General features: G+C 44.2%; 1 protein-coding gene across 1 annotated transcript in view; it reads left to right on the top strand.

Moving 5' to 3' along the window:
* The window catches only part of LOC146801811 (carbonyl reductase [NADPH] 1-like), a 41,771-nt gene extending 14,602 nt beyond the window's left edge, over positions 1-27,169 (top strand). The window contains exons 2-4 of the mRNA XM_085621297.1: positions 6,610-6,915; positions 21,066-21,173; positions 26,407-27,169. Of these exons, the coding sequence (XP_085477423.1) occupies positions 6,627-6,915; positions 21,066-21,173; positions 26,407-26,843 (834 nt within the window). The 5' untranslated portion in view covers positions 6,610-6,626 and the 3' untranslated portion in view covers positions 26,844-27,169. The remainder of the gene's footprint in view (positions 1-6,609; positions 6,916-21,065; positions 21,174-26,406) is intronic.
* The last annotated feature ends 359 nt before the right edge of the window (positions 27,170-27,528 follow it).

Here is a 27,528-nt window from a genome sequence, read left to right as displayed (position 1 = left end):
CCCCATAATAATAATACTTGGTTTATCTAAATTGAACATATAGGCCCTCAGAGAGGGCTTATCTTATCAGTGGATATATCTCAGGAGGCGAAGAGTGTAGCAAGCAATATCTCTAGAGTTTAGCACCAGTGTCTGATGCTTGTCAGTCCATGGTGAGTGCACTAAATGGAGTCCCAGTTATTTCCCCAAGAGATGCCTTCTTCTCCACCCTCTGGATGGTTGCTGCCTGAGGGCGTGGAACAGAGATGCTGATGATGAAACAAGGGTGTGGACTGAGCTGGCAGAGATTCATGAAGCATTATTTGAGATGGGTTTGCTGTTAATGTTCAACCATGCAGTCTCCCATCCGACATTAGAAGATGTGAAATCCTTGATAGTGGTGTCAGGTGAAGCCTGGACACTGACAGTAGTAGTAACGTAGGCCGTGGGTATCAATGGCGGCTCCCTTAATGACTGAGGATAGTGCAGTGTTGTGACAAGGATTGCAGAAGTTGCTTGAGATTTTGTATTCAATTGTTTTGGCGGGGTGTGATTATTGAGTATTGGATACAGTGGAGTAAGTGCCAGTCCCCATAAATAAGTGCTGCTGCCCCTCCCACCGGCAACCACTAGCTCAAATTAAGTACTGCTTATTGCACTCTTTAACCGTGGTTTCTTCCTGGATACCACATCTGGAGCACTAGAGGGTGTTGAATTGCTGCTAATAAACCAAACAAAACACTTCCATGGTCGACCTGTACCTCTTGGCAGAGGAAATCCTTCTGTCGGTTTCAAGGTCGTCCGATATTCTAGCAGTGCCTTAAATATTTCAAAGGCAGTATGTTTGATTTATAGAACAATCATCCCGGTTTAGCTCAAACTTCTCTTTGGCATTGGCTTTGCAAGCACTTGGGAATAAAATCCGCTTTATATGGCACTGCGAGGTATTATCTTGCAGGAAATGATAATTAAACACCTATGAAGATTACTTGGACAGGGGATGTCATTACCAAATGCTTGCTTTTGTAGTTTTAGTTCAGCATAATGTTGTATTCGGGTGGGAGCGGAAACTTTGAGAGATTCCATAGAAACATCAGTGAGCTGAGCTGGCAGGGAGTAAAGAAAGGGGGAAGGTCAGCCCCCCCAAATCTAGGGACATGTTTAGATCAAGTCTAGAGTCAGCGAGTATGCACTGCTCTGCGAGGCATGCTATATTCTCTGTGAGGTTTGAACACACCAACTTAGCTAACAAATATTGGCAAAACCAATACCTCTAGCTAAACACTTATAAAACCTCAAAGGCGAGACCTATTGGCTATGCCAATGCTTGTTTATCAAGAGTTTAAAAAAATTATATATATGCTCTGACATTTCCATTTGCACAATCATGGTAACATTAAATCGTTCTGAGTACGGCTTGGATGTAAATTAAAGTCAGGATAGCAACTCAATATGTAATGTGAATGTCGATTTTAGTTTCTGGCCTTAGTCACTGCAGACACCCATGCCAATATGAACCCCGACTTAAAAGAAAAATCAGGGAATTTCATTGTTTTCTTAGGCGATAAAAAATGCAGTGGTCAACAGTGTCTCTTGCAGTAGACGTAGTCCTACATCGTGACCAACGCAGGCCCTTTGCGGTATTCTGCTCTAAAAACTTTTTGTGCTTCCTCCAGAATGTCTTTCTCCTTCTGAAAAAGGGGCACATACGTGTAGCAGCGTAGTTTTCAAAAAGATTTGCAGTGGCCAGCAAAGGGAGAAATTAGTAAAAACAATTAGGAAGCACAAAAGAATCGAGGACATGCTTCTTCAGATGATGAAGTGAGATTGCCATTGCTTTAAATTTGACTGGAATAAATACCTGCAGCTTTGCATAGCTGGTCGTTGGAGCAACGAACTCGAGCTGGGCAACCTAAAGCAAATAAAGCCAGTAAATGGCCAGAAAATGGGAGCTACAAACCACTAAGCCAATGGTAAGCAAGGGGCAGAATACATTCCTATGTCAACTTCCTGAATGTCTCCACGATGTCTTTAGCAAACCCGACAGCACAGGCTGCGACCTAACAAAACCAGAAGCATTTGTGTTAAGTCACTGTGACACTTTATTGAGATAGTACCTAGGGTTTTCCATTCAGCTCTCATCGGCTCATCTTTCTTTAAGGATCAATATACAGGGGAAGAGGAGCAAGGGCTTTCACATCAGTTCAGACTGAACTTCAAGATCACAGCTGGTAAACACATCCTGGGTCAAACATGAGGGTGCCTGCTAAGAAACTATTTTACTGATAGAGAGAAGTGTGGTTTTCCAGGCATTGCAGTATGAGAAAGCCGATCTATGCACATGGAGAAAAACTTTGGTGTGGACAAAGGGGAGTTATGTAATTTTGAAGTAAACTTTAGCAGTGTGCGGAGTAGTGGACCAGAGAATCCAAGCTTTCCCCTCTTACTGTTAGTGGAGGATGCAGGCCAAAGAGACTTCACCCACATGTTTCAAAGATGTTTGTTTTTCACAGTAGATATTCATTTCAACTTTTATTGATTGTGGTAATTAATAAGCATTAGGTTTTATCTGGTACCAATGTTCTCATCAACTCCAATGAGGAAGCCTTGACTGCTTAGCTACAGTTACCACTGAAAAGCTTTAATTAGTCCAATGCAATCCTAGGAAGCAAAATCCAGGCCTAGGAGGAATATCATCATGTTTCATCTGTGACATTATAAGATGCTCACTAGCAAAAACTAACAGGGTGTGGAGAAAACTTCTGTCAATGATTCTTTGGTGGAGTGTTTGAGAAATATCAACGTTCCTAAGGCCAGGATATTTCCTTCACAAACTTCACTGAAAAGGAGAGGTGATTAAAAAAAATTAAATTAAATCTAAAAAAAAAACATATGTACGCGCCACATAACTGAGCTAATCCTCACTCATGACCAGCACCAACAGTTTGCTCATCACATGTTAGGAACAAAGGCTGCTTCATAAGCTTGAACTTCCTAATCAAGAGTGCTTACTTGTGAAGTAGCACCAACGCTGACCTTGGGGCTCCGCAAAAATGTGGCAGTGGTGTCCTTCTCAAGAGTCAAAAGCAGCAGACACTTTACTGGAGGCGGCAGAGGGCAAATCAAACACTGCTTCCACTAACGCTGAACAAAAGCTTTTTTTCCCCCACACATGTACTGTCATAAGACTCAATCGGCAAAAAAAGACATCCAAGTGGCATAGGGCACATCGTTGGGTCCGTAGGTGGGCTCGTAGAATATAAGCCACAATTTAAGAGGACTAACTTAAAATGCACTCCCAAAAGAGGCCAAATTATTTTAAATGTTTCTTTACCTAATAAACATTTTAAGTTAGGATATTAGGGTGGCACGACCAGTGTTAAGCTATGGCACTCTTATTGAGCAATTTGTGGCTCTAGATGAGTTCAAGTCACCAAACTTTACTTTGCCATGCGGAGTGCCACAGGGCTGGTCATTGAGCCCAACCCTTTTTCATATCTATATTGCACCGCTGGCTAGGTTAATCCGGTCCCTGGGTTTCTCTGCTATTTCATATGCTGACGACACCCAGATTGTAGTCTCGGTGACGGGCTCGCCTGCTGACACTGCTGCACAGTTTCACACCTGTCTTCATCAGGTCGGTGAATGGATGGCCACCTATTGCTTGAAACTGAACTCTAGTAAGACCGAGGTCTTGGTCTTTGGCGGCCATACTAATTTTTGGTCCCCTGCTCTGTTGCCTTTGGAGCTGGGCCCCTTACCGACTCCTACAAATAAGGTGAAAAACTTGGGAGTCCTGTTCGACTCTATGGTCTCTTTCGAAAGCCACGTTAACCAGGTTACATCCTTTTCCTTCTACACATTAAAACTACTGAGAAGGATTCTCCCATTTATTCCGGCTGAGCTGCGAAAACTAGTGGTCTCAGCTCTTGTTCTATCTAGAGCCGATTACTGTAATGGGCTTTTCATCAACCTGCGAACGAAGTGCTTATCCAAATTGCAGATTGTGCAAAACACTGCTGCACGTCTCTTGCTAAACATTCCAAGACTTAAATATGTTTCACCGGCGCTCAAAGAATTACACTAGCTGCCAGTGAAGAGACGGAACGAGTTTAGGATTTTTGCATTGCTTTTAAGGCTACACATGACATAGGGTCTAGCTTTTTAAAACTGAATCTACAGCCTTACCTTCCTGCTCGCCATCTTCGTGCATCTCATGCCCATAATCTGATTGTTCCCATGTTCAAAAAGTGTACCTTGGGTGGAAGGAGTTTTCTGGTCGGTACAATTAAATTGTGGAACTCTCTACCACTTAGGCTAAAACAAGAAACTCACCTGTTGGCCTACAGTAAGGCGTTGAAGACCTGGCTGTTTAATCTTTGATGTGTTTCTGCACTGTCCAGTTAGTCATGATTGATGAGCTAGCGCCTTGACACCTTCGGGTGAATGTTTAGCGCTCTATAAATTTCTTTTTCATTTCATTTCATTTTCATTGCAGATAGTTACGCGGGATGGGCTTGTATTCAGAGAATTTCAACTGGTCGCTAAAAGGAAGAGATTATTTTTGTTTTGTAGGGCCTGCAGTTCCCCCAGGTAGGCACTATTCGGACCAACCTTACTCAGTATGGTACTCTAAGCTAAGAGAAGAGTTGGTGAAAACCCTAAAAACATGCAAGTTTGCACAGACTCAAAAGGGCATTCCAACCCGAAAAAGTTCCTTTATATTACCTTCAGCCCCAGTATGTAGATCTTCAGAAACGTGGCAACATAAGGGAATTGCTAGTATTCAAACCCCACTATGGTATGAGCCCTGGCATATTTGGATAGGCTATTTCAGAGCTCTTGTATAATGAGATTGCTGCCATAATTTGTCGCTGCATTACATGGCACAAAAGGGACGAGTGGATTTTGTTACAGGACAAGTAGATTTATGAAGCAACCTTCCCCATCGACGAGTAGATATTTTATTAAATTCCACACCCCTGAGTTATGCTCCTCAAATTTAATGCAAATCAAAAACCGATTTCAGTTGCATGAAAGGGTTTCATATTGCTTTTCAGATACACTGTATATATGTAAAATATTGAACACATTGATTTCCATCGTTGTGCTATACAATTTAGGGATTCTACATCAAATGCAATTTCAATACATTATCTGTAATACACACACACACACACACACACACACATGAACCAAGATCGTTTTTTCCATGCTTTCTAAGATGAGGCTATCTTCCAAAAGCAGATCAAGACCCAAAAGGAAAATGTAATTATGCTTGTTTTAAGTGAGCAGTACATCCCTGATCTGATGCTATCAACCTTGAAAGAACACCTGTCTGAGGCCCGTCAGAAGTAGACTGGCATGTAAGAGACTGAAGGCATACACACGAGTAAACGCATGCAATGTAGGGAACACCGAGGAAGCTTGTTTAAACCTCGGACGTCTTGTAAATACCTAAATAATTGAGATGGAAAGAGGACTTTAAGTTAAATGTCCCTTTAACGATCGTCTGTCAATGGTGGCCATATTGCGATTGGATGCAAGCATGCCTTTATAGGGATGGGGAGTAACAAACAGAGCTGCCGACTTTGGGCCTGGGGGAATGAGGTTTGAGTCCTGGCGTCTGCTCTATTAAAAAAAAAAAAATGGAGATGGTAACAATTTAATTTAAAGGTATCCTGGATAGTGTGAACAAACTTTCTGGAGCAAGAGAAAACAAGGGGAAGGGAAGTGCATGAAGCAGGTGCCCTCATACGACTCTCACAAGAAATGCAAATGTCGCTCGAAATCCAAAGCAGGAAGGTAAAGTGCATGGAACAAAGCCCTGGGACTGCGTCAGATTAGCAACGCTCTCCAACCATGTCTGATTATCAGGACACAGAGGAATGCAAATGCTGTATGTGTTAGCTCAAAAAAGGGAAAAGTCAACCAAAAAAAGAATGCCCCCAAGTTATGGTGCATAAGATGAAAGCGTAACCGCAACTGTAATGGGGGCAGTCCTCATGGATAGGATACTAAAGACAAAAAGGCGGAACTAGAGACTATATTAGCCAATGAAAAGCAGCCATTTACAAAGGGCAGTAAAAGGAGCCAATTAGAAAGATGGGTGTTGCTTAACGCCCATATCCTGAATACAGCAAGTCTCGATGAGACCGCGCATGCGAGGCCTAGGCGAGACCTTAAAAAGTGCATCCATCTGGAATTTTGCATGCATGGGTATTGAGTTTCACAAATCTTCCCAAAGACTACTAACAATTTCATTTGGTTCATCTTTGTTACTGGAATGCATTCTATGGGTTTCCTCTGCAGTCCCACTGGATAAACAGTTAAGTACTATTTATCGCGGGAGGTAAAACGGATCATACATTGTTTTGCTTCAGTGACTTTAACACAGGCACTGTATGTGGTAGCAGGACTAGGATATCACCTTATCCAATGGGTTCCCGTCAACCATAGAACTGAGTTTTTGCAGGCCTTTCCTGTTCAGGTTTCCTACTTTAGGAGGTCTTTTCTGGTGTCTCCTTCCCACCTATAGTCCACACTTTCGCCCACATTTAGTGCATTGTTCGCACCTGCCTTTGGTGGTATGCATTATTCTTTAACAGTATTTTCTTTCTTTCCCATTAGTGCTTTGTTGCCTAATCATGGCTAGCACCAAAGTGGCAGTGGTGACCGGAGGTAATAAAGGCATCGGATTGGCAATTGTGCGGGCTCTCTGCATGCAGTTCAAAGGAGACGTGTACCTGACTGCCCGAGACCCCAAACTGGGGGAAGCATCTGTGAAAAAGCTGCAAGAGGAGGAGGGTTTGACGTCTCATTTCCACCAGCTGGATATCACAGACTTGCAGAGTATCAGAACACTGAGGGACTTCATGAAGAAAGAGTATGGTGGAATAGATGTTCTGATCAATAACGCAGGAATTGCTTTCAAAGGTAAATTGCAGTTGATTGCTGGTATTGACTCTTCGATGTGCCAGGTAGGATAATCATAAATTGCAGAAGGTATCCAAAACTTCTGCATGTTTGTGTTATAGGAATGACACTTTGATCTCGGTTTTTGAATTGTGATCTGAGCAAGAGGGAGAGAGGCACAAAAGGGAAAAACCGGCATTGGCAAAGCCAGTAGGTCTCGCCTTTTGGCTTTGCCAGTGCTTTTTGCTGACTCTGTTCAGCATTTATAAAAACAGTGGTGTGCCGCAGGGGGTGGAAGGTATCTCACAGGCCACCGCACGTGAAGGGGAGAGGGTGAGAGCACCAGACTCGGAGCCTCCTCCGAGCAGGTCGCGGCATCTGTGGACCACCCGCTTGGGACCGGTCCTCCCTGGGCTATGGTACAATGCAGCAGGACAATGGGAGGGGCCAGGAACAAAGGGAATGCGGACAATGGGAGGGGGGTGAGAGGATGTTGAACACGGACAACGGGAGGGGGTGGGAGTAAAGAGAATGCGGACAACAGGAGGGGGCAGCAGCATTGTGAACAGGGACAGCAGGACTGGGGCGAGAGCAAAGTAAAACACAACAGGAAATTAAAAAAACAAGCTGGGGCAAAAGAAAAAGCAGTGTGGGTACCAAAACATATGGCCCGTATGGAAGGGATCCATGCAGCAGGGGCAAACGCGAGGGTGGAAACAAAACAGCCACAAAGTGGGACAAATTTACTCCATCCACGAACCAAAACTATAGCATTTAGAAAGGTGGACTAAGTAACCAATTTCAAGCGGTGGGTGTCTTTTAATTTCCCGAGACATTACAGCATGCCTCGCAGAGCAGCGCATGCGTGTTTCCTCTAGACTCGACCTTACAAGGAGGCAGAGAGAGATCGGAAAATAAGAACAAAAGTAGAAAGCAACCACAGATGACCAAGAATCCTCAAGTGTGAGATCAAGAGAGTTTATAGTGGTAGAAGAAAGATGTATGGAGGGGAATCAAAATTAGGCAGCATTGCTATTTGATAACCTTTGCAGTCAACACATCTAGCAATCACTTCTGAAGAAAAACGGAGTCTCTGCATTTATGTTTTTTTTCAAAGTGTAAAGTACCAGTGGCATGATGTACGACCATTCCGTTTTGCAGGTTGCAAATTGCGATTTAATGTTTTTTTGTTTTTTTTTGCGACCTGCATAACGGAATGTACTAATGTGTCTCGGACACATTTAGCGATTCCCAATAGGGTTGCAAATGACCTGCCTCATCAATATTGATGAGGCAGGTAGCAATTTGCGGACCATTAGGAATGGTCAGCACTCCCATGGATGGTGGCCTGCTGGAGACAGCAGACAGCCATGACGTAAGATTTATTTAATTTTTTTTAAGGATATGGGTGCTCTGTGGGACCACTGCCTGCTCTTAAAAAAAAATATTTTTGCAGAAATTCGGGAAGTGGATCCTATCGGGTCCCCTTCGCGTTTTTAACTGGCTTACCACCTACTTGAAATAGGTGGTAAACTGCGATTGTTTCTTGCATCCTCTGCGACTCGCTATTAGGAAGGGATGCCCTTGGCACATCCCTTCCTTATAGTGATGTGCAAACCCTATTTTGCGAGTTGCTAAAAGGTTACTGACTCTCAAAATGGGGTTTGTACATACTACTAGGATGCTTGTTTCCAGTCCAGGGAGGACCTGGCTTGGCTGTTTGGGCTGGATTGTTCCCATGAGGCACAGGGTCAAGACTGATTTGCATATGGCTGGGTTCAAACTGGAATGGCATGGTGAGCAAAAAAACGATGGATTTAGGCCCTGATCTCTGTACTGGGGTGAATGTATGACATTGTTCTGCATTCTGTCCATCAGCTGTTGTTTTTGCATTTGTCACCCCGAGTGGGACGGGTATGCCCAGACGTGGGTCCCGTGCTCTCCATGCCACTGGAATCAAGCTATCCTGGCTGAAGAGGGTTGAAACCCCGAAACCGGTCCTAGGATGCTTGTTTCCAGTCCAGGGAGGACCTGGCTTGGCAGTTTGGGCTGGACTGTTCCCATGAGGCACAGGGTCAAGACTGATTTGCTTATGGCTGGGTTCAAACTGGAATGGCATGGTGAGCAAAAAACAATGGATTTAGGCCCAGATCTCTGTACTGGGGTGAATGTATGACATTGTTCTGCATTCTGTCCATCCACTGTTTTTGCATTTGGAACAAACATGCACGCATGTATTTACACATGCACGAGTCTGCCATGCAAGTGCAAATTCACTTGTTTAAATTTGTATTTATTTTTTCGTAATGGGAAAATATTGCCTCATTGGAGAAATTCCTTTCTCTGTGCCCCCACCTTCTTGGGAAGGAACTACCCACCCTAGAAAAAGTTTTACTCACCCTTGTCTGGATTAAATTGCTGTTCTTTTCCACTGTGGGGAGATGGTGAGTAATCGTAAGCATATTTATTTGTGAGTGTAGACACTCACACAGGGCTTTCCAGCCCTGGAACTATCACTTTTGTACTTCTTTTAACTATTTAGGGTCGTGTGAGTAGGTTCGCTACAAAAACTCAAGCATTTACAATGCAATTGGTCTCGCAATTGCTAGATTTTGAGCTATTGGCATTGTAAATGGCAATGCCTTTTATATTAATAAAAGGCATTGCCATTTACAATACCAAATGTTCAAACGTTTGCAAAAACTATACCTATTGCAGAGCGTGGTATCCCTGAAGCGGGCGCTGTGCTCAATATGAAATTTTCTAGTTTTTTAAAATTTGAAACTAAGCACGGGGTACGTAAAGCTGGTGTCGCGCTCAGCATGCAGTTTACAGCGGCATATCGCTTTACAAGAAAAGCGGCTGCCATTGTCCTGTGTGGGCGCTGCAAATACAAAAAAGCAGCCGCCATTGTCCCCATCAGTGTCAATAAAAAAAATAGTGCTCAACGACTTATAATGCAGGTTGTGTAACAAGCCAAGTAAAAGGTCCAGTCGTTATGGGAGGTAACAGATGCAGACAAGGAGGTATCCAGTAGGGACTAACAAGCCTAATATTGAATCGGAAGCCAGTGTTTACGAAGGACAATGACACAAGCCAATTAAAAAGATGGGCGGAGAGTGGGCAGGGCCTCCAGTGCATACTCTAATACAGCATGCCTCGCAGAGCGAGCAGTGCACGTGCGCGGCCGCTAGGCTCAACCTAAAAATCCTCGTATGATTGTGAAACTAACTTTTGCATGTGCAGGTCAAACTTCAATGTGTAGATGAGCCTTGCTGTTTTGACTCCCAAAAGACAGTAATTGCTTTAGCTCTTGGTATATGCTCACAATTATGGTAATTAATGGAACTGTGGCTCAGTGAGAAGAGGCAATCTTTTCTGGGCAATCTCCTTGATGCTCAGATGGCAACACAGGCACAGGACCAACAGTTCTTCTGTGATGAGAATACAAGCCTAAACAGAACCCACTCATAAACCTAACCTCTGCATATGCAGAACTTGTAAACATGCAAATATTTGACTGAAAGAGAGCCCTGATGTGTTCAGAGTCTGGCATTATCAGAAGGGGGGCAAAATGTGAACTTTGATGTAGACTAAATCTTGACAATATGATCCCTGCCATAATTACTGAGGCTACTATCAGAAAATATGAGATTGATGCCATCATTTGACACTAAATGGGACAAGTTTTTTTTAATGTTTTATATTTTTTAACAGAACAAGTACATTTCTGAAGGCTTTTGTCCCTTGGTCATGACGTTTCCCTTCTAAGTACAAAAAGATTGATGGGCAGCCACCATCTGTCTGTTTTGACAGTCATTCTCCAAACCTTTTAAACATTTTTAGGTCTCGCTGAACCAGCGCATGCGCTGCTCTGCGAGAAATGTAGTGAGTGGCTTTTGAAAGTGCTACCAGAGGCTTTTGCTGGCCTCAAGCTTGCGTTCACACGCGCGTCGCAGCCGCCATGTGGGTTTCTGTCAAGGCTCATTAAGCCTTGCATGCGCCTCGCCGCCTTGTTTTATTTACTTTTTGCGCACACCACTCCCGGTCGCGGCGAACTTCTTGCTCGCGATCACTTTCGCGCGTACCATTTGCTTGTTTTCAGCTGTCTCCCATCTGGGTTCCCTCTCCCCTCCCCCCCGTGTTACTCTTTGGTGTTTCTTCCGGCATGCATTGCTTTCGCCCCTGTTCTTCCCCCTGAGCTCCATGCTCTCTCACCCGTTTGCTTTTCCATCTGCTGTCTACATTGCTCTCTTTCATATTATTTGCTTTTCCTTAATCTCTTATAACCACCCCCTCCATGTTGCTTCCCCCCACCAATGCCCCCTATGTTGCTTGCGCCACTCCCTTGGCCCCCGCTTTCCTTCTTCCCTCCTCCCCCTTGTTGTTTCTCCCCGCCCACTTACAAAAAAAAACGCTTTTGCACATAAATAAAAGTAAACCAAATGTGTGTGTGTAATTTTTTAGGCTCACTTGCGTGGCTCGCACACCTACAAATTGACGTGGGCAACCATGCCATAGACATTCTTTTTCTGCACAGCATTGGGAATACTGTTCAGTATTGCTAAAACCCATTGGAAAGGCCAATAGGTCTCAGAGGCAAGACCTGTTGGCTTTGCCAATGCATATTTTATCATGTGCAACTCTCACTTGCTTACTGATGTCGCTCCGAAGGATGCATTACTTTATTTCAGGTATCTCTACGGAACGAACAAACTGCCTTAACCTTCTAGCGCTTTTGCCTTGAGAAACAAACGTTGCTACCAGGTATTATCATTTTACCGTCGCTACTGAAAATGAACTAAGTTCATTCAGGTCTTTTTCTTGTCCAAATGAACGTGGTGGGTTTGAATACATTAATTCTAATTGAACAATACTAAACACTGATCCAGTTATAGAACCAACCTGGCACCTACAGAAACAGGCGGAAGGAAGACCGAACTGTGATAGCCACCTTTTCCCGTCTCTTCGTTTTGCTATGGCAACCACCATACGTGCGTGCCCACGTTATCACTGAATCTTTAATGCTGATGGTCTGATAATGGAGCCCTACCCCCAGAACGAATCCGTGCCCCCCACCCCGTCAAAGTGCTGGGGCCCTGCAAGACGAGTGTATTAATAGCCCGAGCTTGGAGTTGCTAAAGAAAGCTGTAATTGTCATCGTCTCAGTGTGTGTTTATTAGTGGGTCGTCCAGACTTTAGATGTTTAACTTACTACAAAATACAAATGCGGAAGTGTAATGAAAATGCACATATCAAAAGGCTCCATAAATAAGTAGAAAATATTAGGGTCAGGTGTAGTATTACGAGTCGAGGAACCCATCACTTTGATTTGGGGTTTACAAAATCTGACAATGTGGAGAGTCATGAGAAAAACATGAACTCCCAGGTGAATGTCTGACGGTCAGCTGGAAAATTAACGCTGCCTGTTGGTGGTTTTAATTCTGCCCCCCTCGAGATGCCAGTGAGATGACGTGAAAACGCGAAAAACCTTAACTTTTCAAACACCTTGAGGGGAATGGCTGTAACTTTCATTTGCCTACCTGAATCTGCGTTTCCATCTGTCTGCCGTGAGGGGAACGGCATCGAACCTGCTACAACTCCGTTAGCCCGGACTTCAAATCCCAGGGGGCATAGCGCTTTGAGCGCGACGGAGGACACCAGAGGGCGCAGGAAGCCCTTAAAAGCTGCGTGCGTCTCCCGCAGCGCGCGGGCCCGTCCTTGCCCGTCACTGCCAGGAACAGACTGGGATGGGCCATTCCCCTAACGTTGCCTTTTAGCCCGTGGACACAAGGTACTGTTGTGCTCTGTAGCTTGTAGGGCAAGCGTACAGCTTGCTCTGTTTATGTTGTATTGCTATAAGGGCCTTTTATCCTGCTAACATAGCAGGTTACTGTGTAGCTTGTTGTGTTCCCTTGTTTCCCTGTACTGTTGCTATTTCCTAGAGGTGGTTAACATTCTATTGTTTGACCTGGGTGTGTTTTCTGCACTAGATGACGGGTAAAGGGAAGCTTACAGGAGGGGGTGGGACAGTGTCTGGTACCCTGGACCAATTCATAACTAGAGTCGTTTCTGTTTTAGAGCATGAAATTGCTATCACGGAGAGGCGTCTTTCTACTGAACCTATATATGCTAGACGCTCATCCATAGGGACATTGGCATTAGCAAAATCCCCTAGTAACTCATTGGGGCAGGGTACTAGTGATCTGCCACAGCAGAGGAATACTGGTGACAGCCCTACTACTCCACAGGTTAGTGACAAGATCGTGGAGGCCCCTGGTGAAGTTGTCTCTATTACGGATAGCTCCCCAAACCATGTTGCAGTCTACCCCCAGACAAGGGCCAGCAGAAAGGTTATAAGACCTTCCAACTCGAAGAGGAAAAGAGTTGGGGTTGCTCAAGGGGGGAGGCAGGCGAAAATTCCTAATGTTTTGGAAAATGCACCTAGTGTGTCGGGTCCTATATTGGCTGACGATCATTTGCCCTTGGGCGAGACAAACAAATGCCCCTTTGACCAGTCTATAATAGGAGAAATGATCCCCCAGGTTGAGCAGGTGGTGAGATCGTTAATACTCCCCCCTTTTAGAAAGGGTAAAACTGGTCAATGAAAGGGTTGAACGCCTTGAGCAAACTATCTTGGATAACTTTTGCTCATTAAAAAATGTTATTAAATTAGCCACTAAAGATAGAGATAAGCCAAACTCTCTCTTCCAGTGTTTATACCATCCCCACTTCTATACCAACCCCTCTTGTTGATTCTGTTGTGATAACCGAGGCTACTCCAGGAGTTGTCCTCTGTACGGTTCCGGTTAAAGATAACTCCAACAATCCAGGTGCAGGCCAGAAAAGAAATGTCCTTGGGGGCACCACTAATACCAATAGCGTAAATAGGGGGGCGAGTGAGGGTGAAACTCGAGAGATTAGCGACAAAATTATCAATTCCCCCACGGTTCACATCCATCTTCCACCGGAATCCTTTCCTTATGTTGCTGTACTGACTGGTGTCCCTGAACTAAAAGGTGGTAAACCGGAATCCTACCAAGAACTTAAAAATAAAGTAACATTCTGGTTAAACAAGAATAGACTCATTCCCAACTATATGGATGGGAAGATCATTTTTGCTAGAAGGGTTAGCTGGGTGGGACCTAGAACAAAAGACGTCCCGGGTGATTCTATTATTGTCAACTTCGAAGACAGACGCATAGTGCGTTTCATCTGCGACCACCCATCTTCCAGGGACTGGTCGGGGATCGGGGTGCACGACCTAAGGTATTTTTATAATCTCACCTCTAATCCAGTCGAAAGATCTAGACCGGATTGGGCAAGATGCGGAACTTCTCCCCCAGACTACTCTAATGGTCTGTGTAACCCTGTAGATTTGGCTTGACCGGGGACAGAGGGGTCGATCTCAATAGTGTCCAATAATGGAAATATCACTGGAGTTGCGCTCAAGGGTGGTGTAGATGCAACTTGTTTTGTATCTCCCAGGGTGCCTAACCCAAAAGGGGTACTAAACCGAAGGCTGGATATGGAATATTTGAGGGAACATGAAACAAGCCCTAATAATCCCCCAACAGGCTGAAAGGTATGGACCAGGGGCGGCCTCAATGATTTCTTGGAATGTCGCTGGCTTGAAGTCAAAAATGGATTCCCCTGAATGGGTTGAATTCATTGGTGGTTTTGATATTTGCCTCTTCCAGGAGACCTGGTCTTGTGAGCCCCAGTTTATGCAGGGATATCTGAATTTCTGTGTACCAGCAACTCAGGGACCCAAAGGGCGTCCTATGGGTGGCCTGACAATCTGGGTGCGACAGGATTTATCCTTGGTGGTTAATGTAGTGCCAACTAGGTCCCATGATATTCAATTAGTTAGGCTATCATTGGGCCCTCTGGGTGATTTGGACATCTACAACCTGTATATGAGAGGGACCAAGGGATCTGGATCACGGGTCTTGGCTATTTTGGACTCCCTTATAGACCAACACTCTAGTGAGAGGGGAGTGCTTGTCGCTGGGGATCTGAATGCCACTTTGAACCTCTCCTGGATCCTGAACTTGGGTGGGGTGTCGCTCTTGAGGAAGATCAGTTTTGGGGAATACCTGGGCTTGACCTCGATCCAATTAAAAGGTGGACCGAGACCATTGTCCAGGTCAATACTCTTTGTTACGAGCATGGACTGATGGCGTTGAATGGCAGGATGCCGGGTGACAAACTAGGGGCCAATACATTCGACAACGGTCGGTGCTCTAGTAGGATCGATTATGTGCTTTGTAGTTTGAAGCTATGGCGATCTATAGTGGACATGGTGATCGAGCCAAGAGTCGAGAGCGACCAAAACCCCATTTGCGTAACTCATCGCTGGTGGAAGAGTAGCTATATAGCAGTAGAGGACAAGGAATCTAAGCCACCCGAAGTTGTCCTCTCAAATGATATGCGCAGACTCAAGTGGCGTGAGGTCAAGTTTAATGATAAGGCACTTGCCGATATTAACAACAACCTAGCCGGAGCCATATCGGAACTTGAGGGTACACTGGCTAACGAGACAGGTAGTGCAGTGGCCACTGGGCTTCATTAAATGTTGTTCGAGGGAATCAGTTCACCTTTTACGAAACCAGTGAGAAAATCCAACAAGGTCCCACTTAAGCGGCTCAGATGGTACGATGGTGACTGCAGGAGAGCTAGGGCCGATCTGGCCTCAGCCCTTTCCATTGGCCACAATGATTGCGTTCGTAAGGCTAGACAATCATACAAAAAAATTGTTAGATTGGCCAAGAAGAAATGGGACGAGCACCACTGGCTTGATCTGAAGGGAGCGTGTTATGCTAGGGATACCTGACTATTCTGGAACATTATTAAGTGGGATAGAGGAGGGCGGCCTGATAGGCCCTCAAACCATGTCTCTCAAGAAGAATGGTTAAAATATTTTGAACCCCAATATGCCTACAACCCAACACTTAATTTTGTTTGGGCTACAACTTATGTTTTTTATTCCCAGGGCTCTTTTAGCTCACAAGATGCTTTGATGGCTCTGGGTTCCGTTGCAAGTGGGTGTGCTCCGGGTCCAGACAAGGTTCCACCCGATGTCTTCCTCCACAACAAAGTTTGTTGGAGCAAGTACATTACCTTACTGGCAAATGCTGTGGCTGGAGGTGCTCCAGTCCCAAAGTCATGGGGGGGGGGGCAGTAATAATCCCTGTGTTCAAGAAGGGAGATAAGGCACTCCCAGGTAACTATAGGCCAATTTGCCTAATGGATTCCATCCAGAAGGTTATAGGGAGGATGGTCTTGAACCAGATATTAGAGTGGATTGAAGCAAATAACATCCTGTCCCCCTTTCAAGCAGGTTTTTGCAAGCTAACCAGTACAGTGGACCAGGTTTTTCGCTTTGTCCAGCTCCACTGGAAGATAGTCATTTTGGGAAAAGGCAGCCTCTATGCCGCTTTTGTGGACTTGAGAGCTGCCTTTGATCTCGTGCCTCGTTTACGGCTATGGGCAGTGTTAGAAAAACTCGGTCTCCCCATAGAAATTTTGACCCTGGTAATGAGGCTACACGAGTCTAATTTCGCCAGGATACAGTGGGGTGGGCTTGGTGACGTCACTGCTGAGTACCCGGTAGAGCGTGGTGTGCGACAAGGTTGTACCATGGCACCCACGCTCTTTTCACTGTATATCAACGGGATAGTTGACCATATGCTCTGTGCCAGTACTGATGCCCCAAGGTTAGCTGGAGTTTCCATCCCAATATTGATGTTTGCGGACGACACGCTCATTGTATCCAAAACCCCCAGCGGCTTGCAAAGAGCATTGCGTGTGTTTGATGATTTCTGTTTTAGCCACGGGCTGGAGGTAAATGTGGCTAAAACAAAATTCATGGCTTTCAACCCGCATCCTAGTTATAGAGGGAAAAAGCTACTCATGAATGGACAGCCATTAGAGATGGTTAATAATTTTACGTACCTCGGCATGCATGTAGTAAACAACATCAAATGGAGCAAACACATAGAAATGGCCACCCTGAGATTTAAGCAACTAACAGGAGCCTTAAGCAGGGAGCACAAAAAATCTTTCACAAAACCAATACATCCTGTGCTCCAAGTCTATGAGGCTAAGGCCTTAAGCTCTGCGCTCTATGGGGCAGAGCTTTGGGGCTTTGAGCAGTTAACTCCTCTAACCAGAGTGGAAAACACATTTTTTCGAAGTATAACTGGCCTTCCCCAGAGTACTCCTCTGATACCTTTAAGATACGAACTAGGTAGGAAGGCCATCTCGGACGTAGCAAAACTTCGACCGGTTTTATATTGGCGGAGACTTTGGACCACTCCCGAGCTTTCCCATTATACTAAAGGTCTCATGGACATCATAAAATCAGATGTGTTTCACAAGATTGGATGGTTAAAGAACCTCCATGAGACATTGAATGATATGGGTATGGGGGGGTTATGGAGTGACCCGGAGGCTGCCTTGTTCCCCACATAGAGACTCCTTAAAATGGCATACTGGGAAAGAGTTGAGCACCAGGTATGGAGCCGAGCATCTGGGCTGTCTGGCTGTTATCTGGAGGCAAAAATTACACCTGCCCTAGAACCTTATTGGGACCTGGTTGAGAATAGAGTTTCCTGTCTCCAGGTTTGGCAGTTTAGAGTGGGCTCTTTGCCTCTTAGGTCCTTCACAGGAAGGTGGACCAGGGCGCACGAGGTATCATGCCCTGCTTGCGGGGCACAAGTAGAAACAACCGCCCATTTTCTGTTTGTTTGCCCGGCACTTGCTACTCCAAGGCGAGTTTGGTTGTCTCCTATGTGTAAGACCATAGGTACCAGGAGTAGTACTGTGGCATTAAGAATTTAGCGCACAAGCACTTTATCAACTATCTCCATAGCCATAGCTAAATATCTGGGATGGGTGTGGTTTTTACGGAACAAAGCCATTAAGCAAATCCTGGAAGCTCCATAACAATAAACAGGGGCTCGGGTTTCCCTTTTCTGTATCACGATGTTTCTTTTTTTTTTTTCTTTTTTCCCTTTTGCAGTAGACAGAAGCTGTCTTTTTAAACTATTTTTATCTATTTTCCAGTCTCTTGATCTGTTTAATGTATTTTGTTTAAAAAATGTAAGTATTTATTGATGGTCTATCTTGTGGGCACAAAATGTCTAAGTTTTTTTGTTTCATGTTTGTGTCTTTTATGATTCTTTTAAATCGAATAAAGACTGATGATGATGGTAATTTTATGATGCAAAAGCCACATTTTTATGTGTTGCAAAAACTTAATTTAAAATCTAAAAAATGTTTTATTTCGGTGATAAAAAACACAAGTTAAAGGGGCGATATAGTTAGCTGAAAATGTTAACTTAGCTTTGAACGAACAAAACCACTGAAATTCACCCCTTATCTTAAGTAACTATAACTCATGTCCTAGAGTAACTATAACTTGCCCCCCCTGCCATGGACTGTGTTATCAGTGATGTCGTTTCAGATGCTGAAGTGATGTTATCAATGATGTCATAAAACATGTCATGAGTGTTGTATATGTGAGGTAATTAGCAGTGCATGGTGAGTGCATGATTTATACCTACTTAAAATAACTATAACTGATGAATTTCAGTGTTATGGTTTGTTCAAAATGGGATGGTTTAACTGACATTTTCGCCCAATTCGAATGTTCCTTTAATCTTTGATTTCTCAGTTAATTTTTAAGGTTTAAAAAAAAAACAATAAGGTATCACAATTCCTAACTATAACATCCCTTTAAATCTTGTTTTTCCAGTGAATTTCCAGCCAACCCCCACTGCGCATGGCCCTTCGCAGTGTGGGGTTGGGTGCAGGACCTGGCCTGCAGCCAGGCCCTGCTCCCTACCCTCTGCTGCAGCAGCCTTTGGCTGTGTGGGGTTGGCTGCAGGGCCTTGGTTGCGGCCAGTTGCTGCACTCCACCCCCCCCTCAGGTGCCCTAGCCAGTGGGCGCCCACAGCATACTATGTAAGAGTGTAAAGGATGTAATTTTATGTAATGCTGTCTTACTGACTGTCAAACGGTCAGAACACCAAAATATAACCAGCATTGGCATTTGGGACCTTATAAGTGTGTAACCATGCAACACTTGATGTTGTTTCACCAAGGATATTGTACTGGATAACTAACACTTATAAGGTCCCAAAGGCGAGACCTATTGGCTATGCCATTGCTTGTTTGTTTTTCTGAAACAAACTCCAAAGTGGGAGTTTGTTTCTGAAAGCAAAATCCCTAATGGCCCCTACACCCTGGGAGCAACCTCCCACAGTGTGTGAGGGCCATTATTTGTTTTTTTCTGTCCCTCACCGCCAATTTTGAGCTGGTTGTGATGGACCGAAAAAGTGACCTTACCTCATCTACCCTTAATAGAGCGGTTGCTTCCTCAGACGGACCAACTCCATCAGAGGAAGCTTTCTGTCAACTGAACCAACAGGGGAGGGCCTTTGTTGTCGGAAAGCTTAAAGTTCACCCATCTCCAAATGTTGCAGGTGGACCGAGGGTGTGGTTGGCAAGGTACTCAGTTGCATTTGCGATGTAGTACCCTGCCCCCCAAATTCTAAATCTGGCCCAATTTCACTCCTGTTCTACAACTAACATACCAAAATGCATTTGGGAAATACCAGGTTGACCAAGTAGGTCACCTCCTAACTGTGTTAATTTTCTCATTCATTCTGTCCTACTTGCTGGCATGATAATTGGCAGCAATTCTGGAATGTGATAACACATTGCGATAATGTTGCTTACAAAATGTTGCTGATGGCGTTTAGGGGTCCACCACTCGCCTTACTATGCCCGACTCAGGATTCCAGATAGTCTGCACCCTCCACAGTATATACATTTCATTTATTTTACTACTGATTTGGTAAAGGTGCAAGAAATGTCAAAACTGAATACTCAAAAATGTGATCGTAGGTGTAAATGAAAATGTCAAAACTGCTCTGTTCCTCGTTCTGGGCATTGTCTCCTCACTGCACTACTGTCGTCCCCAGAAGGGACTCCTCAAATTTAAATTCTTGTTAATCAAATTATAATTATCATTAAGGCTTCCTCTTGAGGTCATCAGCGTCTAAGACACTGAACCAGCGAAATACACGATTCTCTGCCAGTTGTGGTGAAAGTATCCCCTGATGAAGGGCCATACGTGGTCCGAAATGCATCAGTATTGAGTTATCAACATGTTACGTCGCCATATTTGGCGAGTCCAAAAGTGATAAAGAATTTGCAAAAAAATTGGATATTCACAAATTTCTTCAAAGGATAAAATAGTTTTGTTGATGTGATTGATGACTTCAGTAGAAGCCTTAACGATAATTGCAAATTGATTAACAAGATTTCCAGTTGTGGAGGAGTCCCTTCTGGGGACAACAGTAGTGCAGTGATGAGACGCTGACCCAGACGAGGAACAGTCCACTTTTGACCTCTTTATCAATGGGAGTCAGTTGGTGTACACGTTTAATCTTTAACATTTATGTAGAGTTAAAATGTCATCACACATTGTTAAAATAGTATTGCTATAACCGCTATAGATGAGAAGCAGAAAGAAATATTATAGTCCAGTTTAAGATTAATTTAAAAGCTTTCAGATCCAATTAAAAGTGAAACGGTATTCAAGCTCACAATTTTAAGCTCCATCATAACCTAAAACAATTTATTTTGCATTCTGCTAAAGCCTGGGTTCTCAAACCTGCAGTGATTTAATTGGGGAGTGTTGAGCAATCTCTTCAATGCATTATCCGTTCCATGGGGTAAGATGAAATGTCAAACGCCATTTTAGGGAGGAATCTCTAGCGTTAATAACCTCCTAAGTGAGCCACGTTGTCCACACTCTGCTCGGTGCAAAGGTTATTTCTTGCATTGAGATGAAGCGAATAGAGTACCACCCTGCTGTGCAGAACAGATGCGACAGAGGCAGTGGAGCAGAGAATGTTTTTGCGGAACTATCCATGGTCATGAATTACAACAGTTAGTGTTTGTGCACGTGCCTTAAGTCTCAAGGAACTTAAATTGTTGTTTGTGTCGATTTTGCAGCTTCAACACGGTGTACATATTAAAACTCTTCGACAGTTCCCCATAGCAAATGATGTAAATTATTAACTCTGTATAAATACGTCTTTATTTAGAATTCTAATTAATTCTTTTTTCTTTCCTCTTCACAAACGTTCAAAAAGTCGCTGATACTACACCATTTCATATTCAAGCGGAAGTTACTTTGAAAACCAACTTTTTTGCTACCAGGGATATCTGCACGGAGTTGTTACCGATCATAAAGCTGCACGGTAAGCTCCAACCTGCTAATACTGTGCGTATAAATGGATGTGCATATCCTATTCCTTTCACTCATGTTTTGAGCAGACATGTGCCAGCCGATCCCTGTCAATGCTGACTTACCCTGTGTTTATTTTAGTGACTCTTAAGAGGTTATGTCCTTGACCATGCTCTCAGTTGTATAGGGTTGTGCCATTTACCATGTATTTAAATTTGATATAGACCTCAACTGAGGTCAACAAATATACATACATAATTTTAAAACATTAATCATAGTGTTCTAAGCATTTATTATGTAAACACAGTGTCAACATAGCTTTTAAAACCGCTTTAAGAAAAAACTCGTTTAAGAAATATACAGCTCATAACAGATTTATCCGCTGGTGATTTAGGGCTGTGGGCAACTAGTATCGACAGCTTGCAGACCCTGCAAATGGAAACGTTTCAGATGTGTCCGAGTCGCTTGCGTGGGTGATTCACGTGTGTGCTTCACTGCCTTCTTGTTCCTTTGCCAAAGAAGAGTCTGATGTGCTTGAAGTGTTCTCTTCTACCAACAAATCCTCTTGTGTAGCTCGGCTACCCAAAGGGAACGTTTGTCTCTGTGATGCTTAAATGGCACTTAATGTCCGATGCTGAAACCATTTTCAGGAATTTGTGCAGTGTGAATTTGTTTCTTTCCAGCAGTTCTGCAGTAATGTAAACTAAGTGTAAGAGATAATGGGGCGACCCGGTGTCCCTCAGAACCTGGGTATTAGTATTAAATAGCACAAATGGTTCTGTCGGGTAATGTAAACGAAGGCAAGGGTATTAACATGGTACAGTAATTAATGCGTAGTCACAATTCAGCATTCAGTGTTGGCTGGTGCACTAGGAAAGCTGGAGGTGGCCCTAGGGTTGCTTTCAGAAATGAACTCGCATGTGCTAAATGTCCAATTAAAAGAGGTACAACATTTAACAAGCATTGGCATAGTCAATAGGTCTCGCCTTTGGGACCTTATAAGTGTTTAGATGTTGCATGGCTAATCACTCACTAGGTCCCAAAGGCGCGACCTATTGGCTATGCCAATGCTTGTTGATTCATGCCCCTGTCTCAGAACTCAGGTGACAGGGAAGAAACAGGAGTTAGAGCCAGCTTTGTGGGAATTTCAAATGGCTGTGCCATTTCAGCATTCCATACATTCTGCGAGTATGCCACCAAATATAATTCTGCAACTTTTTACCTATGTGCTGAGTGTCTCCGAACCAACAGCGCTGCATTGTGCTTTGCAAAAATACCAAAAAGGTACACGAGTACATTCCAAAGTTCGTCCCTAATGACAGCAGCCACCCTGCTGCGGTTTTTCTGTTTTAATCATGTTCAGAATTTCTTTCCAGGTGTAATTGCATAACATAAGTGACCCTGCTGGTACATGGAGGAAGCAGATGGGATTAAAGAGGCAGCTTACAGAGGTGTGCAATGTGTACACAGGGCAGTGCACGGGGTAATGTCCACTGTGACTAGTCTGGCCAAGTAAAATCCAGGTCATTAGGAACACAGTCTCCAGTCCTGAGCTTTTCTCGAAGAAAGCATGTTTTCTAGATGACTCTCACTGATTGGTTCAATAAAAGTAAAGCAAGACTACAAGACCCAGATTGCACTGGTTTATCTCACATACATTTAGGATTGGAAACACTCCACAATGACCTGAAGATAGTGGTCACTCTATACCAGTGGTTTCATTGGATGGGAGAAAGAAGGTCCATGGTCACCTTTTGGAAAAAAACAATTATTTATTCTTAGCATTAGTCAGCCTTATTGCTTATTAAATGTAAATCCCTTATGATGAACCGTGCAGTCTGAAAGAGCGGGCCAGGGGGTTGGCATCCATACTATTGTTTTCTACACTCCAAAGTATGTGAACTCTGCAAGGTTTCAACAACAAATGAGAAATGACTGTGTGTGGTTGTAAACCGATGGGCCATTTCCTGCAGTAGTCCACCGTGTCTTTTCATATGTGCAGTGATACACAGAGGAACTAAGTACCCATGGGAGAAGTAAACATAACGCCCACAAAGAGCGAAACCTCTCCACGGACACCCCTGTAAATGGGACTCTGCAGTGAGTCCCTAGGCCCAGTGACCAAAGCAGTGGGATGTAGTATAAGTTCATTGGCACAGTGATCAAAGCAGAGGGGTGCAGTTTGTGTCCCTTGGCACAGTGAACAAAGAAGTGAAGTGCTGCATGAGTCCATGTGCATATTGTTCAAAACAGGGTTATGTAGGAGACCATAGGCAAAGTGGCCAAAAGCCGTGGGGTGTAGTACGAGTCCATAAGTATACTGACCAATGCACTGGGGTGTAGTGTCTTTCCACAGGTCCAAAGGTCAAAACATTGAGTTTGAGTCCATAGGCACAGTGACCAAAGCAATAGGGTGCAGTTTGTGCCCAAAGGCACACTGACCAAAGTAAGTGTTCACTTTGTGTCCATAGGCACAGTGATCGAAGCAGAGAATAGTTGTATGAGTCCAAATGTACAGTGACCAAAGTAAATATGGTGTATGAGTCCACAGGCACATTGACCACAAAAGTGGGCTGTAGCATCTGTCCGTAGGCACAGTGTCCAAAGCACTGGGGTGCACTTTGAGTCCATAGCCACTGTGACCAAAGCAGTAGTGTGTATGAGTCCATAGGCAAAGTGGCCAAAACAGCAGTGTGTGTCAACATGCACAGTGACTAAATCTGTGGATTGTGGTATGAATCCCTAGGGCTCAAAAAGTAGAGCAGCAGGGAACAGTCTAAGTCACTAGGAGCAATAGCAAAGAATTTACATCTTACAATATGAAGGAAATGACGAGTGGAAAACATGGGCTATAAACGTGTACACTTCCGGAGGAGCAAATCAGCTGCCATTGGTTAGCTCGCCTGGGTCAATCCAGAAGCATTTCAGAACGAATCCGCACCTGCTCATCAAGTGGAAGAAGCAGCGCGACCCCTCTCATTAGTAAAACACCTGAATGAGGGTCTGGACGTACGCAGTGATTCTCGGGGTCGCTGGCCACACATTACCTCTTCAGGAGTATGTAGCAAGCGTGTCCACCAGATGGCAGCACGTGGAGTCAGTTGCAGTGAACGGCGGTTGGATGAAAGGTATTACGAGGGGAGAATTGTGAGATCAAAATACCGATTAAGGTAGTTCACTTCTACATCCTGACTAACTGGAGCGGTGGGCTAACCTTCAACAGGTCTATGGATAAGAATAACTATTTTTATAGCATACAGCAAAAAATTATCTTCAGGCAATACAAACATTGAAATGTTACTACTGCCCAACAGCAGTTGCTTTTACCCCCATGCGATACTAGTTAGTGCACAGCTTCTCCTAGGAGAACTTCCCGCGGGTGTGGGGCAAAACCGGAGGGGGGGAGGGCACATATGCATGCAGTGCATCATAAAGAAAGGGCAGCCTTGAAGCAAATGGCAGCTGCCAGCGCTCCAAAATAAAAACTGAGGAGGAAGGAAGCAACAGAGGAGTGGGTTGAAGGTTTGGGGGTTCATGCCAGTGTGGCCAAGTGACGGGAACAATGGAAAGTGGGGGGACTTGAGCATTAAAAAAAAAAGCCGGAAGTTGAGGGCAGGGGAAGCAACGGTCAAGCTGGGTGGTGACAGAAGGAACATAAAGAGCGCAAGGCGGGTTGGCATTTGAGTGAGGCAGCAGCACAAAAGGCAGAGTGTGAGAAAACTCATGCACTCCAATGGAGTGCTGCCAGACAAAGAAACCAGCCCGGGAGTGGTGCGTGCGCCTGCTTCACTTTTCAAGCACTGCATTCGTACTTGTGGCGTGCCGCTGCTCGCTCCTGCAAGGTGGATGCCGCCACAAGTGCAGTGCTTGAAAAAAAAGTGAAGACCGATGGCCAAAGGCCCTCCTAGAGCAGCGCATGCGCGCTGCCTAGGCAAGACCTAAAAACAATATGATCAGTATGGGAAACCAAACACAAATTAATAAATATGTAAGTGTTTCCGGAGAAAGGTCAATCTGTTCTTATATGGGGGTTCTGTATAGTAAAAATACAGACCTGCCAAGTCACGCAGTGCCACAGCGAGACACACAATATCCGCTTCCCTCACACGAGAAACAACCTGAACACCACTGTAAACTGTGAGTTTCCATTTGTTTTCAGAGATCCTCGCTGTGCCAACGTCCAAAAAGGGGTGTGAAAACAGCCTCAGTAAGCTTTTATATTTTTGGTTGGGGGGGGGGGGGGACGGGAGGTGGTTTGGTGCAGAAGCTAAAGTGCCTCTTACTTGCCTTTTACTGTTGTCATAGCAACAGTGTCCTGCGATTCACAACGGACGCTCTTCACCTGTGCCTGAACTTAAAGCGTGCTGTGATCCATGCTGTAAGAGTGGTGAATGAAGGTTCATTACTGTCAGCCTGTACCACCACCTTGTTGTGAGAAGAATCCCATGAACTTCAGGGTTCCACCCCCCCTCTTTGCCTTACGTGATTGACCATTCACAAAACCGGTGGAGGAGAGTGATCTGGCATGGCACACAGATGCGTGAAAAAGAGTGTTAATATGCATGAGAGTGAAAACATACATAAGGTCAGAGACCAATGTGAGTTGAAATGCTGCCACAGGGTTTGAGAGAACGACATGGGTAGCAAGAAGGGTAAGGGGCACAGGTGTAACCTTGATATTATGATAGTGGAGCATCAAATTGGAAGACAGATTAGAACATATCTTTGAACTGGGAGGCGTATGCAGGAGTGTTTACCTGTGTCAGGCTGTTAAAGCTGGCAAAGTGGTAAACCTGGATCTGGCATTGAGAGAGCAGGAGGCAGGCATGGCGGGGTTGTGCAGCTCGGCAGGGTAGCAAGCTCAGAGCAAATTGTGGTGAGAATAGAGCTGATATTAGGAAGCCGAGGGTCAACCTGACAGGCAACAGATACGGCATTTTGGTGAGCGAGCAAGGTGCAGAATAGGAATGGTGGAATGCACACGAGAGGAATTGGAAGAAACACAATTGACATAACTGGGACCAATTTGCTGTTAAGAAAATACATTTAACCACAATTCAGATTTTCTTTTTTTATAATAGCATATGCCTAATTTCATATTCATTTACATTCTTCAACTCCATACTTTTTGTGAACAACTAGAACTTATTACACTAGTTTATTTAGCAAGGTATTTTAGTAAATGTGTTTCCTGCAATAATTTGAACTTCCTATAATTTTAAAGATTTTTTTTTTTCTTCATACAGGAAGAGTTGTAAATGTGTCCAGCATGTCTAGTCAGCATGCTTTGGCCAAATGCAGCAAAGATCTCCAAGAGAAGTTTCGCAGTGAGTCCATCACAGAAGACGAGCTGGTAGCACTCATGGAAAAGTTTGTTGAAGACACCAAGAATGAAAATCACAGCAAGGAGGGCTGGCCCAACACAGCGTATGGGGTGTCAAAAATTGGAGTAACAGTCCTATCCATGATTCAAGCTAGGAAGCTGACTAAAGAAAGGGGAGCAGATGGAATACTCCTTAATGCCTGCTGTCCTGGGTGGGTCAAGACAGACATGGCAGGTGACAAGGCCCCCAAAACTCCAGACCAGGGAGCTGAAACGCCGGTTTATCTAGCACTCTTACCCAATGATGCTGAGGGGCCCCATGGTCAATTTGTTAGTGAAAAAAAAGTGGGAAAGTGGTGAAACAACCTTTTGGTGTTCCCTGAATACATTTTCTATAGTACCTATTATTATCACTATGACCGAGACCACAAAACGCTATGCATGACTTTTAAACACCATTTGTAGCTAGTCACATACGGTGACCCATAATCCTAAATTGTTCTTTGGTTTATATTGTGAAGAAATATATAACTGCCATTGTACACATGTCTCATTTTCATGTCCCTCAAACCCCAGTTCCTGCACACAAGTGCATTTAAAGTTTTGTGGATTTTATGACAGTATGCAAGTGATATGTGTGCCTGTGGCTCATCCAGCTGCAAATAAAATATGAACTATTGACATGATCTCAGAAATGTTATGCCTTGTCTGTCTGTGTAATACCTTATTAGATCAATGGATGCATTGATTCGCTCTGTTTCCAAAGTGTGCTAGTTGCGATGTAGTGTAGTTCCTATTTCCCTTATAGGCTCTGCACATTGGAATAATATACACTATAGTTCTGTACATAGGACTGAGGTCAGTATGCTCCTATCGAGTATATTAAACTTAATTACAGCTAACTCAGAGGTCACTAGAAACTTCTCGAATGAACAAGAAGGGATTAGTTTCTGACAACCGCATAAACATGACAACTTTGTTTCCTTTCAGAATCGGAATGTGTCTCAGAATCGTGGAAACAATACATAACAGTTTCACTCAGTCA

The sequence above is a fragment of the Triturus cristatus genome, chromosome 8 (genome assembly GCF_964204655.1).
Source record: "Triturus cristatus chromosome 8, aTriCri1.1, whole genome shotgun sequence".
Classification (NCBI taxonomy): domain Eukaryota; kingdom Metazoa; phylum Chordata; class Amphibia; order Caudata; family Salamandridae; genus Triturus; species Triturus cristatus.
The sequence above is the reverse complement of the archived record's forward strand: the minus strand, read 5'-3'. Positions and strand labels throughout refer to the sequence as shown.